At 46.9% G+C, this 14,599-nt stretch overlaps 1 protein-coding gene across 1 annotated transcript in view; it reads right to left on the bottom strand.

Moving 5' to 3' along the window:
- The window catches only part of MED13L (mediator complex subunit 13L), a 371,515-nt gene that overhangs the window by 59,868 nt on the left and 297,048 nt on the right, over nucleotides 1-14,599 (bottom strand). Inside the window, exons 17-19 of the mRNA XM_075898187.2 lie at nucleotides 13,286-14,232; nucleotides 8,307-8,486; nucleotides 5,651-5,874 (exon numbers count right to left, since the gene is read on the bottom strand). Of these exons, the coding sequence (XP_075754302.2) occupies nucleotides 5,651-5,874; nucleotides 8,307-8,486; nucleotides 13,286-14,232 (1,351 nt within the window). The remainder of the gene's footprint in view (nucleotides 1-5,650; nucleotides 5,875-8,306; nucleotides 8,487-13,285; nucleotides 14,233-14,599) is intronic.

Below are 14,599 nucleotides of genomic sequence, written 5' to 3'. Positions count from 1 at the left end.
AAAAACTGCCTCCCTCACACTCCTGCCCGGCTAAGAGGCAGCAAGCAGCATGGGGGGGTGGGAAGGAAGGATATGCTGAAGCCAGAGCTCACAGGGAGACTGCTTAAATGCTTCCCCTCCCAAGGCTGATGTCTCTGATACAGCGGGGGAGGGGGATGGGGGAGGAGAGAGAGGGGTGTGCACATGTAACTGTGAAGATTAACCCATAGCCCAGACTTTTTGGTTAACTGTTTACATGTTTACACTATCACATCCCTAGTTCACAGTCACGCTTTAAGGGCATAACAACTGAGATCAGTTTTGGGACAAGTTCTGTACAATATTTTCATCAATTATTTAGATAATGGTATAGAGAGTACACTTATAAGGTTTCAGATGTTACTAAGGTGGAAGGCGTTGCAAGTGCTTTTGAGGACAGAATTATAATTCAAAATGATCTGGATAAACTGAAGAAATGGTCTGAAGTAAATAGGATGAAATTCAATAAGGACAAATGACATGCACTTAAGAAGGAACAATCACTTTCACACATACAAAATGAGAAGTGACTCTCTAGGCAGGAACACTGCAGAAAGGGAATTAGGGTCACAGTGGACCACAAACTAAATATAAGTAATCTGTGTTGCAAAAATAGCAAGCATGATTCTGGAATGCATTACAAGAGTGTTGTAAGCAAGACACAAGTTGTAATTCTTTCATTCTATTTTGCACTGATTAGGCCTCAGTTGGACTACTGAATCTAGTTCTAGGCATCACATTTAAGGAAAGATGTGGAGAAACTGGAGAAGGTCCAGAGAAGAGCAAAAGAAACAGTTAAAGGTCTAGAAAATGACCTAGAATGGAAGACAAAGAACTGGGCTTGTTTAGTCTGAAAAAGACTAAACTACATTTTCAAGTATCTAAAAGTTTGTTACAATTAGGAAGAAAAATTATTCTTCTTAACTTCTGATGATAGGGACAAGGAGCAATTGGCTTAAATTGCAGCAAGGGAGGTTTAGATTGGAAATTAGGAAAAACTTCCTGTCAAGGTGGTTAAACACTGGAATAAATTGCCCAAGGAGATTGTGGAATTTCCATTATTTGAAGATTTTTAAGAATAAGTTAAACAAATGATGGTGTCTGGTCCTGCCCTGAGGGCAGGGGACTGGACATGATGATCTCTCAAAGTCCCTTCCCGTTCTACTATTCTATGATTATATAATGGGCAATGGTTTGCCACATGCAGCTAGAAGCTCACAGAGGAATAAGTTTACATTCAAATAAATGAAGGCATTTGGAGTCTTTGTTCCTCAGTAAGGGTGGGCTGGACTTGTCTCTTTTGGTGTTTGACTGTTTCCACCAGGATGGTGATTGTGTATACAAATACTCATGCTCTGTGGGTGGAACGAAGTATTTGCAATCTGACCTTTTAGAAATCAGAAGTAGGGAGGAAGGTGTCTGCCACAGCACAGTGGTTACTCCTTCAAGCAGGGACAAGGTGACCTTAGCCATAGCAGGGTGTCTGTGGACCTCCAAGTGGAGGAATTGGAAAAGCCCACTTTAAAAAGTTCTGGTGGGCCCTGGTGTTGCTTTGTGGAACTCCTGGAGGGGCGGGTGTCCCAATGGCCTCATTTGGGGATATGGATATCTGGGCCAACTACCTGTCCTCTGGTGTTGGAGGTAGATCCTCCCTCTCCCCTTTGACCAGAGAGATGGTTGGCCTAACTGACTCTGGTTTTGGAGGATGCCCTAATTACCAAGTGGGTAACTTGTGGCTGTATAGGAAAACCCCAAGAAGTCCAGGAGCATCACTGCAAAGACTACCATGCTAGAGGCCACTGTGCTGGCTGCAAGGCTGCCTGCAGAGCCAATGTCTGCACTGAAGGGAAGGAGCAGGGCTCCGATGGGGTGCTGGCTGATCTGACACTGGCTGATGCCCAGGATGGAGAGTGGGCACTTAGGTCTCTCTGGTGCCAGGAGCTCTCAAAGGATGCTGTCCTTGGAGACTGTGGGATGCAACCATGCCAGTGGGCAGGGGACCAATGACAGTCTCTTGACCTACTTTGGGGTATGGGGGACCAGCATCGGAAGATGATGCCCAGTGTGGGGATGTCAGTTGAGGCCTAGAGACTCTACGCTTGTGTCCCAAGTAGTGTGGTGTTGATTGGTAGTGGCAGCACGGGGAGCAGTGCTGCTCATGCAGAGATATGTCCTTTGATTGGCGACTCGTACATGCTGAGTAGCTGGCTCTTATGTGTCTTGGCTGTTGGGAAGTGCACAACTCCAAAGGTCTACGTTCAGCCTCTGGTGACGCTTAGGCTAGAACGTCCGGCCCTGGTCTCTCCTAACCAACAGAATGGGAGAGCAAGACTGCTGGGTACTCAACAACTGGGCAGGAAATGGGGGCTTCTCAAGATGATGAGGCCCATTCACCGCAGGCATTGGCAGTAATGGCATGGAGATGATGTCCTGGGCTGCCTGGAACGCCTCCAGGGTAGAAGGGACCTGGATGCTTGGAAAGGGTGACAGGATGCGAGGACTACAACTCCACTCTACCTGGGCCAGTGTCCTTCCCATGCTCCCCCACTTGTTTTGGGTTCTCTTCTCAGACTTATCTTTGCCCATCTTCTTGGCCCCCTTCTCTGGGACCACTGAAGATACTAAGGACGTGAAAGTGTAAACGGTTAACTGATGAGACTGGGCTTCTCAGTTACCTTCACAGTTACACACAGCCCTCCCCCGCACAGCACAGAGAGGGGGAGGAACAGGTGGGAGCTGGTGTGTGCAGGAACCAGCTTTTAAACTGGCTCCCCACAGCTCTCAGGAAGATGCGTGCCTCCCCTCACTCTGCTGCTGCTTTTGATATCTCCCATCTACTCTTCCCCCTCCACGTGTAAATGGGTAATTGCTGATATTCTCAGCGGCTACACATTTACCTGCAGAAACACATTTTCACATTCCTAGAAGGTACCTGGTGCTGGCTGGTCAACAGTACCAAGGAAGCAGTGAACGCATGCTTGATGCTAAGTCTGAGTGCCGATTCTGGGGAGTGAGGCAGACTCCATAAGTAAAGCCTTGATACAGATGACTTTGTCCTTTAGTTGTGTCTACACTGCACTGTTATTTCGACATAAGAAGCATTGTTTTGAAATAACAATACGAGCATTTACACAGCCATTCCGTTATTTTGAAATAATTTAAAAATAACGGATGGCTTATTTCGAAATCTGTAAACCTCATTTTACAAAGAATAATGCCTACTCTGAAATAGCTATTTCAAAATAAGGTGTGCGTAGACGCTCCACTGCTGCAATTTTGAAATAGCCCCTCACCAGGGCCATTCCGTTATTCCTCCCCAGTGCCTCCTGAGGCTCTAAATTGAGATAGCATGGCTACATTAGGGAAGCCTGCCTCATACTAATTAAAGCACCCACACTTACATGGAATGGACACAAGCAAGTACCTGAAGAATAACATACCTGAATGCTCGCATTCGTTTCTGATAATGTAATAAAGTAGAACTATTTGGAGGAGTATTTTTTCTCATGGGTTTTTAGGGGATGCATCTGCTGTAGCCTGCAAAGAAAATGTTAAATTTCTTCCTAGGATGGGAGCTGTTTGATTTTCTAGTGAAGTATTTCTAGGGAATTGTAATTAATACCAACTTCTTTAGTTTAATACTTGTTTTAGTATTGTTCGTGAGATTTACACTTGCTCTAGATTGAACTTGCTCTAGATTTACACTTGCTCAGGGCTTGCTACAAAAGAGTGAGACAGAGAAGGCAGATTGTGTGAATATGCCCTATATAAACAAAGTGAAATATCTGTGGCTGGGACCTTGACCTTTGACATATAGATGGTATTTTCAAAAGTGACCAGTGTTGGTTTAGGCCAGTGTAGAATGCTTTTGGAAATCCCATACACAGGGCCTTTGAATCTCTGTATCTTTTCAGCAACAAGACATTTCATCTGCAGACTAGACAACTGGGCTTAGTTGTATAGCTGCTCCTGGATCACTTATTTCAACTGTATTCATGTCATTCCTGATGTATGCAACAGACTGAGTCAATCTTCCATACAGTGACAAAAATTCTGTTGCTTCGCTTTAGGAAAATTTTATTTGGCAGGAGTCATTCATGACTCCTATCACTCTGGTTTGGCTACTCCTTGTTCATTGCCACAGAGCAGAAAAGTTGTAGCTATCTTGCTTTGTTGCCAGACATGTGAGAAACATGTCATATAGATAGTGCTTGCAGAAGGCTCCTGGATACAATATATGTAGAGGGCTCCTGGATATATTTTCAAGAAGTGCTATCAAATACTTCCTTCCACTCTACTTTTTCAGATTTCCCTGTATTTCATAGAATCATAGAACACTAGAACTGGAAGGGACCTCGAGAGGTCATCGAATCCAGTCCCCTGCCCTCACGGCAGGACCCAGTACCATCTAGACAATCTCCAATAGATGTCTCTCTCACCTACTCTTAAATATCTCCAGAGATGGAGATTTATATGCCTACCCTTTCTCCTTGTACTTCTACATCTTAGTGCATCTTGCTATTAGACTGTTCCTACTGCTTATCTATTTTCAGCCTTTAGCTGCATATGTCTTGTTTCTTTCGACTTAAATAGCTGCAGTTCTTGAGGTTCTTCTATCTTAGGGTTGAATTTTGTCTAACACAAAATCAAAATGCAAAGGAACAAGCGCAGCTCCATTAGATGATATTTTTCCTGTATTCTGAAAAAGGAAAAAGTCCTCTTAAACTAAAGACAATACCGTAACTCAGGGGTTCTCAAACTTTGTGATATCGCAACCCCCTAAAATGATAAATGAATTTGTGTGACCTCCCCCCCCCCACCCTCACCAAAGTTGTTAAGCAAAAAAAATAAAAATAAAAAATAAAAGGGGGTGGGGAGAGCCAAAGTTACACCACTTTGTCTAGTTTGGGACTGTACACTAACCGCCAATACACCCGCCCCTCCCCGAGGCAGGCCCTGCTAGCATCCCCCCACTCCAGTGCACTTCCCCCCTTCCCCTGAGGCAGGCATCCTCAGCGTCGGGAGCCCTGCTCCAATCAAATCTCCCCCCACCCTCCCACAGAGCCAGGCATGGAGGAGCACTCTTACTCTGAAAGTGGCTGCTCCTGCCGCCTGGCCCGGCTGCCTCAGCTCGCAGCTTGTAGGGGAGGCATCACGTGGCCAGCTGTTGGTCTCTGCTGCTCATGTTGCCCAGAGCAGAGCATGCTCTGTTCCTACCCAGCCCAGCACCCCCCTAGTGTGGCACCTGTCAACTGCCCCCTTCTGCCCCCCCTTCACTAGACTCTGTGGTGTTCCTCACTCCACCTCCCCTGCCAGACGCGGCAGGGGAAAATTGTCCCTGCCGGGCTTCTGTCCAGTATTTCATGGTTTTTTTTTTACTGGACGGAGCTCGCAGGGGGAGACAAATTTTTTCAAGAAAAATAATGGATCCAGCTGCGACCCCCCTGTAAGTTGATCGTGACCTCCCTGGAGGTCGTGACCCACAGTTTGAGAAACACTTCCGTAACTAATTATTTAGAACACTTAAGGAATAAAAAGTGTAAAGTCATTATCTTATCTCAATTGTAAACATGCTGCTAAAATAGGGATGATAATTATGACTAAACAATTCATAACAATCCCTCTTTCCAACCTCATATACAGCACTCAAGTCCCTGAAGAAAGTTTTGGCTCCGTCAAGCAAGGCCTCATTTTCTGGACACAGCACAATGTAAGCGACATCCCGATGACCCCCATATGGGTCTAGCAACAGCCTCTCCCAGAATGGCAAGGTGAATGGAGAGATTGTCAGGAAGTCCTTGTCATAACCCACCAGTAAAGTGGGGATTGGAAGAGGCTCAGGAGACTCCTCAGAACCTGATAACGAAAGAACAAAGTATTACAGAACCCCTTCAATTGTACAGGACTGTCTGGTACAAAAGCAAATCAGTTCTTTCCAGTCAAATGTTGTAAATCAATAATCTTTTACCATGGTGAATTTTCTGAAAGCCTGAATCTACTCTGAGCAGGCAAAATAAAGCCACAATATATATTAACAATGTTCTTCCTCAGTCCTTCTCTTAGGGTTATAGTCCTTAATAACAGGCAGAGAAATTTATATCATACTTAAGAAGTTTCATAAAATCAGAAGTCAGTCAAAGTATAAGAAGCCAATGCAAGCATCGTTACTATAATTACCCTAAAAGATTGCAATAAAATATCTTCTTGTGGTCTATAAGTATACATTCTGCCAAAATTTAAGGGCCTTCTTCAGGACTGAGCTTGTGGTTTCGCTCTGTATAAACAATGATATAGCCACATTTCACATATGTCCTTTCCACTTAAAGAAAAGTGATTAAATGAATTCATGGAAACTAATGTTTCTTGCATTAGCTCCTGCTGGTTGGGCAAAATAACTAACCAAAGAAAACTGTAGCTCCCATAGTGAATAGTTTTGATTTCTAAGCAAAGTGACTAAAGCTAAAATAGTCACTGAGACAAATGAGAGGATCATCATAAGAAATCAGACATCTCATACAAGCTGTATTATTAGGGCAATAATTTTTGGTAGGGGGCACTCAAAAATTTTGGTAAGTGGTCAAGGGCCGCACTTTTCTGTGGAGGGGGTGCAGATTTTAGGATGGAGGTTGGGTGCAGAAGGGTGCATGGGGTAAGGGACGTGGGTGCAGGAGACAGTGTTGGATCTGAGAGGGTGTTTGGGTAGAGGAGGGGGTTGTGACCAGGGGAGGGGATTGGGGTGTAGGGTCGGAGAGGGGGTGTGGGTGCAGGAGAAGATTCAGGTTTTGGAAGGGAGTTGTCACCTGGGGCAGGGAGTGCAAAAAGTTTGGATGGTGATCTGAGGGAGGGAGCTGAAGTGTAGGAAGGGTTGGGATGCCAGAGGCAGGTGCTGGCAGGGAGAAGTTTACTTAAGTGTCTCCTGGCCAGCAGGCTGCAGCACTCCCAAGTCAGGCTGGTCTCCCTGCCTGTTGCAGCCCCAGCCTTCTTAAAAATACAGGCTGCTCCTTCTTCATGGCTCTCTACTGCAGCTGCCCCAGCCTCTCAAGCAAATCTCTAAGCTCCAATTGGCTGGCTGTTTCCAGCCATTAGGAACTGAGAGATTGGCTGAGGTTGGTTCTTATTGGCCAGTTGTTTCTGGGATTGGTCAGTTGTTTCTCCATTAAGAGCTGAGGATTGGGTTGGGGAGCGGGATGATCACATAAAGCCGCATCTTCCTCCCTGCAGAGCAGAAAAATACAGGGACTGTCTTTTAAACCTTGGCAGCTGCGTGTGCCTGAGGGTCCCGGCTGGGTGGTCCATGGTCCGGATCTGGCCCCTGGCCCGTATTTTGCCCAGCCCTGTATTAGAGATTATACTAATTGATTATGCTGTCTGAAAAGAAATGCCAGTCTAGCCTGCAGTAGCGTGGGGAATGTGAAGCCAAATACACCCTGGGAATTTTCAAAAAAATATAAATGACTAACAAGTCAGCATTCACCAACTATTACCACATACCTACCACAGATATCTACTGTTCTAACACGTAAGGGGGAATGTAGGTATTTCAGTTACAGTGTCTGATCACTGTTGGCAAATCCTGACTGTTCAATGCTACACTGTAGTTACAAAGTTGAAAAAAGGCTAGTTGTACTTGTCATGTGGCAGTGACATTGGAATGTAATGGTAGTTCCTGCAGCCTGACATAGCCAAAAGGGAAAGCAGGGAAAGCAGGAACTGAGTCACTTTGGCAAAATAGAATAAGAATACATACAAAAATGGATCAGTAGGGAATTTCATATAAAATGCAGATAAATGCAAGAAGGGTTAAAAACGATGTTTAAAGGTCAGTCATTAGTTTGCTCTCACTTAGCATGTATTCTGTCAAATATATTTCTAATTAGAAGCATCACTTGTAATCAGGATGTATTTAATTACAAACATCTCAGCAATATGGCATTTTAAAACAGATTTTAAATCTTATAACCAGGGCTCTAATTTTATTTAATAGCTTCTATGCTTCTCATTATTCATTGTTCTAGCTATGGGTTCAAACCAAAATCAAATCCACACAGGGATTTTGAACCCATCCCACAGTTAGGAGTGTTCAAAGCCACCTCCAATGTCAGTCACCTTGAAAGGTAAACCCCTTACTATGTTACTCAAAAATATTCTTTAAACATTAAACACAATAAAAATCATCCAAGAAAGACTTTTGCTCTTACAGTCTTTCCAGCAAAGAACACATTCAAATGCACAAGTGTAAGGAAACATGCTCTTCATCTAAACAGTGCTGCTGCACAAACAAATTGTACCATATGTTCCCCGGCCTGCCATCTTATGGAACTGCTGCCAGGTGAGGGGTCCCTGTACATGCTGAATGTTCTCCCAGGTCCTCCCTGTCCGCTTCTTCTGGATGGCATCTTGGAGAAAGGGCTGTAGGGAGAGGAGCATGCGCACCACATCCTGGGAGGACAGCATACTGATGTCGAGTACTACAAATGACAAAGAGGTGACGAGACGGGGGAGTAAGTTTATTTTGACCTGTGATTCTTTCAATCTTACCGATGTTCCACTATAATTAGCAGAACAGAATTTAAACTGCATCTTTATCAAACAGTATTGTTATGCTAAGCTTTTTATAAGTTATTTTCAATATCTCTTTTTACAAAATGTTACTTAGACCTTTGGACTACATCAACATTGCAGATTTATTTAGAAAATATCTTCCAAAATAGTTGATTTTTAAATCTACACACCAAAAGTATATTGAACTAGTGCTTAGCTATTTCGAAAGAGCATCCACACTGACTGGACACTAATTTGCATTTAAGACCACTCAGAACCACTTCAGGCAGGACATCAGGTCAGCAGTTACTTCATGTGACTGCTGCTTGAGGCTGAGGCTCTTGCTTAAAGAGGTCCCCCTGTACAGCCATGTCTCAGGCTTTTTGTCTTTGTCTACCTTCTTGAGGGATAGCAAAGCCTTTTCTTCTGCCTGCTGCAGTTGCCCTTGCAGACACCATAGCTTTCCAGACATGGAGCTGGAGCTGCCTCTAGGCAGTTTATGGCTATTGCAGCTTGTGCTGCACCTCATGCAGCAGTTTCTGCAGGCTACCTCCCAGGCCTTGCAGGAAACCAACCTCCAGCTCCTCTAGGAGACACTCCTTGGATCTCTGAGGGCACGGCTCATGTAGCTAGATCCCACCTGCCCTCTACTTCACACCGTGCACCACCGCCTCTGGTGTCTGAATACCAGTTCTGACAGGTGGGACCAGATTCTTATGGAGCAGTGAGGAGATCAGCAATGGCTCCAGAATTTCAGGATGAGGAAGGACATGTTTCTGGAGCTCTGTGAGTGGTTCTCCCCTCCTCTCAGGCAACAGGACACTCACATGAGACCAACCATCCCCCTCCAGAAACGGGTCGCCATCGCCCTCTAGAAGCTCGCCTCACCGGACAGCTACCAATCTGTCGAGAATCAGTCTGGCATGGGGAGATTGACCATCGGGGCCGTGCTCATGCAAGTATGGCATTCTCAGGCTATTGTTCCAAGGATGGAAATACTGCAGGAATGGGGTTCCCTAGCGAAAGGGGGTGGTGGTATCAACCCCCACCCTGGGAGTTTTTTCAATCCTGCTCTCACAAAGCCCTGGTGGCGAATGGGGTAAATGGGGGTGTTGCTCCTGGTGTTGGGGGGAGGAGGAACAGAGTGGTGATGGGCTAAGGGACTTCCCACCAGCCTTGCCACCCCTGTGAATCTGTGTTGGTTTGTCTCCTTCAGCAGCCAGTGAGGGCCATCAACACCATCCTTCTCTGCAGAGTCATCCACCTTGGAGATGTAGACACCATCATTGTCAGACTTGACGTCATGGGCTTCCCCAACTGCGGGGGATGGAGGAGGGGAGAGAGGTGGAGGGTTTGACGGCAGCCATATTCCAGACCCCCAGCCATCTCTCTTCATTAACTGCCAGGGATACTTTTCAATGGTCCTGCAGGCCGTCATAGACCACTGGGACCAGGTTATGGATTTCTATGGCGGGTGGTTGGGGAAGGTGCATGATGCACATGCCTGTTGGAACTCTAGCATGTTCCACAATCTGTACACTGGAACTTTTTTCCCCAACTGCACCATCAGGGGTGGGGACATGGACATGCCCATCTGCATGGTGGGGGACGCAGCCTTTCCCCAACGCCTACCCTCTCTTGCCTTGGCTCATGAAGTCATATACTCGCCACTTTGACCCCTCAGGAACACTACAATGACAGGTTCAGCAGGGCCCGCATGGTCGTAGAGGGTGCCTTTGGCCGTCTGAAGGAGCATTTCAGATGCTTCCTCACTCGGCTGGACCTCGCAGACCACAACATTCCATATGTGGAGCACATGACACACAGCCACCACAGTATTTGAGAAAGAAAAGGGGAGGCATTCCTGACAGGGTGGGGGGGCGGAGGTTGACTGCATTGGCAGCCACACACTGCTGCCAACTGGGGAGAGTTTCTCACAGGGAGCTCACTGACACTCTCCCCTGGGCATCCACACTCAGAGCCTATGCATTCTTACTCTCTGCCTTTCCTCCCACACCCCTCTCTTCCTCCCCTTTCCGCCTTGTCTGCTAAGACAACAAAAAAATTGTTTTGGAAAACATAAAATCTGTTTCTTTTTATTTGGGGTCAAAGAAACTGGGGAGAGACTGGGCAAAGAACCTGGGAGAGGGGAGGAGAGAGGGGGGAGAGTAGGGGTGATGAGAACCTTGGAAGGTGGAGGAGGGGGGAGGAGAGGCTCAGGGATAGGGCTGGGAGTGGCACTTGCTGTGGTGATCTCACTGCCACGAGTGCGGGGGCCTTGAGGAGGGGATGTGTTGGGGAGAAAGGGGAGGGGGAGTGGGAGAAGGAGCTACAGCGACGGCAGGACTGGGAGCAGTAGCAGGAGCAGGCATTATGCTGGCAACAAGGGATTGGCACAGCCGCACACATGGTACACCCCTGCTCCAGGAGCTCCTGCCAGGTGTCTCGCTGCAGCTGGATGTCTTCCTGGAGCCTGCGGTCGATGGTGTGCTCCACAGATCAGAGTGCCACAAGGTGCTCCATCTGGCTCATCCATGGGTCTCCTGTGCCTGCAGGTTCCTTGGATTCTGGAGGCTGCCTTGGGTTCTGGAGGCTGCCTTGGCCCCTCTCGCAGCTGGTCCAGCAATGGAGAATAAAGAGAGATGGTCAGTCATACCAGGGGACACTGTGCCTGAAGCCTGGTCCTCACCTGTGAGTCGAGAGTGACAGTTCTCAGCACAGTCGAAGGCGACATGCTTGGCCATGTGCGTCCAGTGGGCCCATTCCTACAGGGGCCCAGATATCTCCAGGAGAGTATTGCCCCAAGAGTCCCGCAGAAGGCCATGCCCGCTCTGCTGAGTGTGTGCGTATGTATGTCCCCAGCCTCCTTCTAGAGGATGGTTGTGGAGGGAGGGTGTGTGTCCCACCCAAGAGTCACAAGCCTCTTCAGATGTCCTGTGTGCAGTAGCACAAGGGTCCTCTGTGCCATCCTCCCTGGGGCTGTGTGGTCAGAAGCAGTGCAGCACATGCTCCCACTGCTGTGCAATCCCTAAGATGCAAGGGCCAAGTGAGGAGTGCCCTACTACCCCTCACTGTCCACCACCTCCACCCCCTGGGTAAAAGGAACACGATGGCACTCACATGATGTTCCTTCCCCAGCCTTAGACAACACTTGGGACACGTCCACAGGGAAAGGTACCAGCTCCAGGGTCAGCAGAGTGATGGTGCTGGCTTCATCCGGCTCCTTCTCCATGAATCTCTCCCAAACAATAACGATGACAGGGGTCTTGAGTCCGGAGTCCACAACCAGAGTGGGTAAAGGGACTGCCCGGCCCCTCTCCCCTGGATGTGGTCTACGTTTTCGCAGTAGGGGTAGTTGTGGGGTTCTGCTGTGGAGCAGGAGTTGCCCTCCTTAGCACTGGCATATGCTTGGCAGAGCTCTTTTACCTTCATCTGCACTTGCTACTGGGTGCAGACATGTCCTTTGTTGGACAGGCTCTCGTCCATGCGGCCACAGACATCCATGTTCCTGTGTCTAGTGCAGAGATCCTGGAGGCTTTCCTCCTCACCCTAGAGCTCAATGAGGTCCAGGATCTCCACACCAGACCAGGAAGGTGCATGCCTCTTTCAGCCCCTGGCAGGCTCCTGGGAGTTGTCTGAATGCTCCCAAGGAGTAGTGGAGGGCTGGGTGGGAGTAACGGAGTCACTCATTTGTCAAGTTTCGAGGCAGTGGCAGCTGCAGGGTGGCTCAGGACTGTCAGGGCCTCCTGCTTCTCACAAGCCCTTTCCCCAGTGGCTGCCGCTTTAAAGGTTCCAGGGGAAGGTGGGGAATGTAGAGTTTGGCTGAGTGTGGACAGAGTGGCTAGCAGGGCACCGTGGGAAGGGCTGGAGGCCCCTTATTTCAAAATAACTGCAGCTGCCCTGTCTACACAGGCCCTATTGCAAATGAGGTTTACAGTTTTGGGAATAAGCCACCCACTCTTTTGAAACTATTTCAAAATAACGCTACTGCTGGGTAGACACTCAAATAGTTATTTTGGAATAATGAATAGACATACCCTTGGTATCCAACCTGTTCTGAAGCAGTAGCCATTATAATGGTTACTGCTATAGTGAACTAGCCACATTCAACTGGCCAAATAGCCACAATGTTCAAGCCAGCTAACCACACTCAAGCGGCCAAATAGCCACTTGTGAGTATGGCTAGCATATTGGACACTATAGATCTAGACTGAAGTGATTTGCTGCAATGTTGTTTAAAGGTGTAAAGCTGCTTAGAAGCTAAAACAATTAATGTAAGTCCATAAAGAATTTGAGGGTGCTTCAGACATGCACATTATATTTCATTTACAAATTTACATTATTTCCAGTTGGCATTGTTTTACAAAGAGCAGCCCTCTTTCAGTGATTGCATACTTCATGCTCCAAAGAGATGTGCCATAGCCTCATTGAAGGAAGCTAGAGCAAAGTTTGACCTTCACTTCAGAAAACAAAACAAAACAAAAACCCTATAGAATTGGTGTGAATTTGTGACACTGAAAAATCTTACAGTGTGCTAGAAAGAAGAAGGAAATTTACCAGTATTCTACCTACGGTTTTAGAAAGCTCTCTACTTTACTAATCTACTTCTGTTCATCAAGACTGCATTTTCTCCCACAAAGTTTAAAGGATATTTTCTTACACTGGTGAGTTTAAAATAAAATTACAAAAACTTAAAGAAAGCCAAGCCCTCTTCTGTGAGTCATACCATTGCTGTGAGGCCAAGAGTGTACAGTAGCACTTCTTACTAGGGCTTCATCCACTTTTCCACCACTGGGGTTATCCACATATTGCCTTCCTTGCTCCAGGGCATTGAAGCACTCTATCCAGGAATCATTAGTATCCGCTTGCACTCTGTCATAACTCCAGTTCATATAGGGAAGTGTCAGCCGGTTATTGGAGGACATATAGTCCAAACAGCTCAGAGAGGTGAAAGGCTGTGCATGCTGATTCTGAAGAAGGAGAAGGAGGCTCACTGGGGGTTCCTGCCCTCTCCTGGCTCCTTCTCCCATCTGAGGAATTAAAGTGGTCTGACACATCATCAGTCTCCTCTCTGCAGCCTGGCCAGTGTCTGAGGTCTTGCCAAAAATATCCAATTCATCCTCAATGAAAAGCCCAGAGTTGTAACCTAGTCTGCGGTTCATAATCGCACTAAATCCACATGTGCATCGGTACTGGTCCTCATTAGATGAATCTGGGATGTACAGCCCTACATCTGCACCTTTAATATTCATGTTACATGCGCATATACAACAGCTATCAAAGTTGCGATCTTTAAAGATGTTCAGCACAGAATCTGAAAGAATCAGGGTGACATAAAGGCTGTGGGCTTCTGGAATTGGCTGGACTGTTGCTGGCTCCACAGAATTAAGTGGTCGTGTTGTAGAAGGGGTAGAAGCTGGTGAACCTTGATCTGTGCTGTCATATTTTACAGATCCCTGCCCGCTGGCAGTGCCCCCACCTCTAGGAGTCCTTGGGGTTCTGGGTGTGCGTGGCGTAGGGACGGAGAAGCGGGGAGTTGCTGGGGATGGCAGTACTCCCGCTCCACTGTTGCTGGCTGGGGCAGCACTGTTTAATGTCACTGGTGTATTCATTTGGGGAGTGTTCATCTGAAGATAGTCTTGATCTGCCAGGCTCCCAACACTAGGCACATTGCTGCAAACATACAGGAGGAAGATGAGTATTCAAAAGATTCACTGTAGACAGGACTTAGATGCAATAGCTCTATGAAGACCAAAATCATGGGAAAGCATGTTTAGACATTCCTCTCATTGTATTCAAGATTCTCTTCTGTCTACACTTTCAAGGTCTCATCAACAAATACAACTGTCACCTGAGAGAGCAGTAAAAAGAAAAAAAACCCCAAAACCAACCCAACCAAACCAAAACAGAAAATGCCCCCTCACACAGTTTAAAGATTACACACTAAGATTCTGTTCTGTACTAAAATCTCAGATGCTTATTTAGAAGGACCTGAGTATTTTCAGCACTTGGGGGTGGGGGAGAGAAAATTATTCCAGTG

This window comes from Pelodiscus sinensis, chromosome Z, assembly GCF_052426305.1.
Source record: "Pelodiscus sinensis isolate ZL-2025 chromosome Z, ASM5242630v1, whole genome shotgun sequence".
Lineage (NCBI taxonomy): Eukaryota > Metazoa > Chordata > Testudines > Trionychidae > Pelodiscus > Pelodiscus sinensis.
The sequence above is the reverse complement of the archived record's forward strand: the minus strand, read 5'-3'. Positions and strand labels throughout refer to the sequence as shown.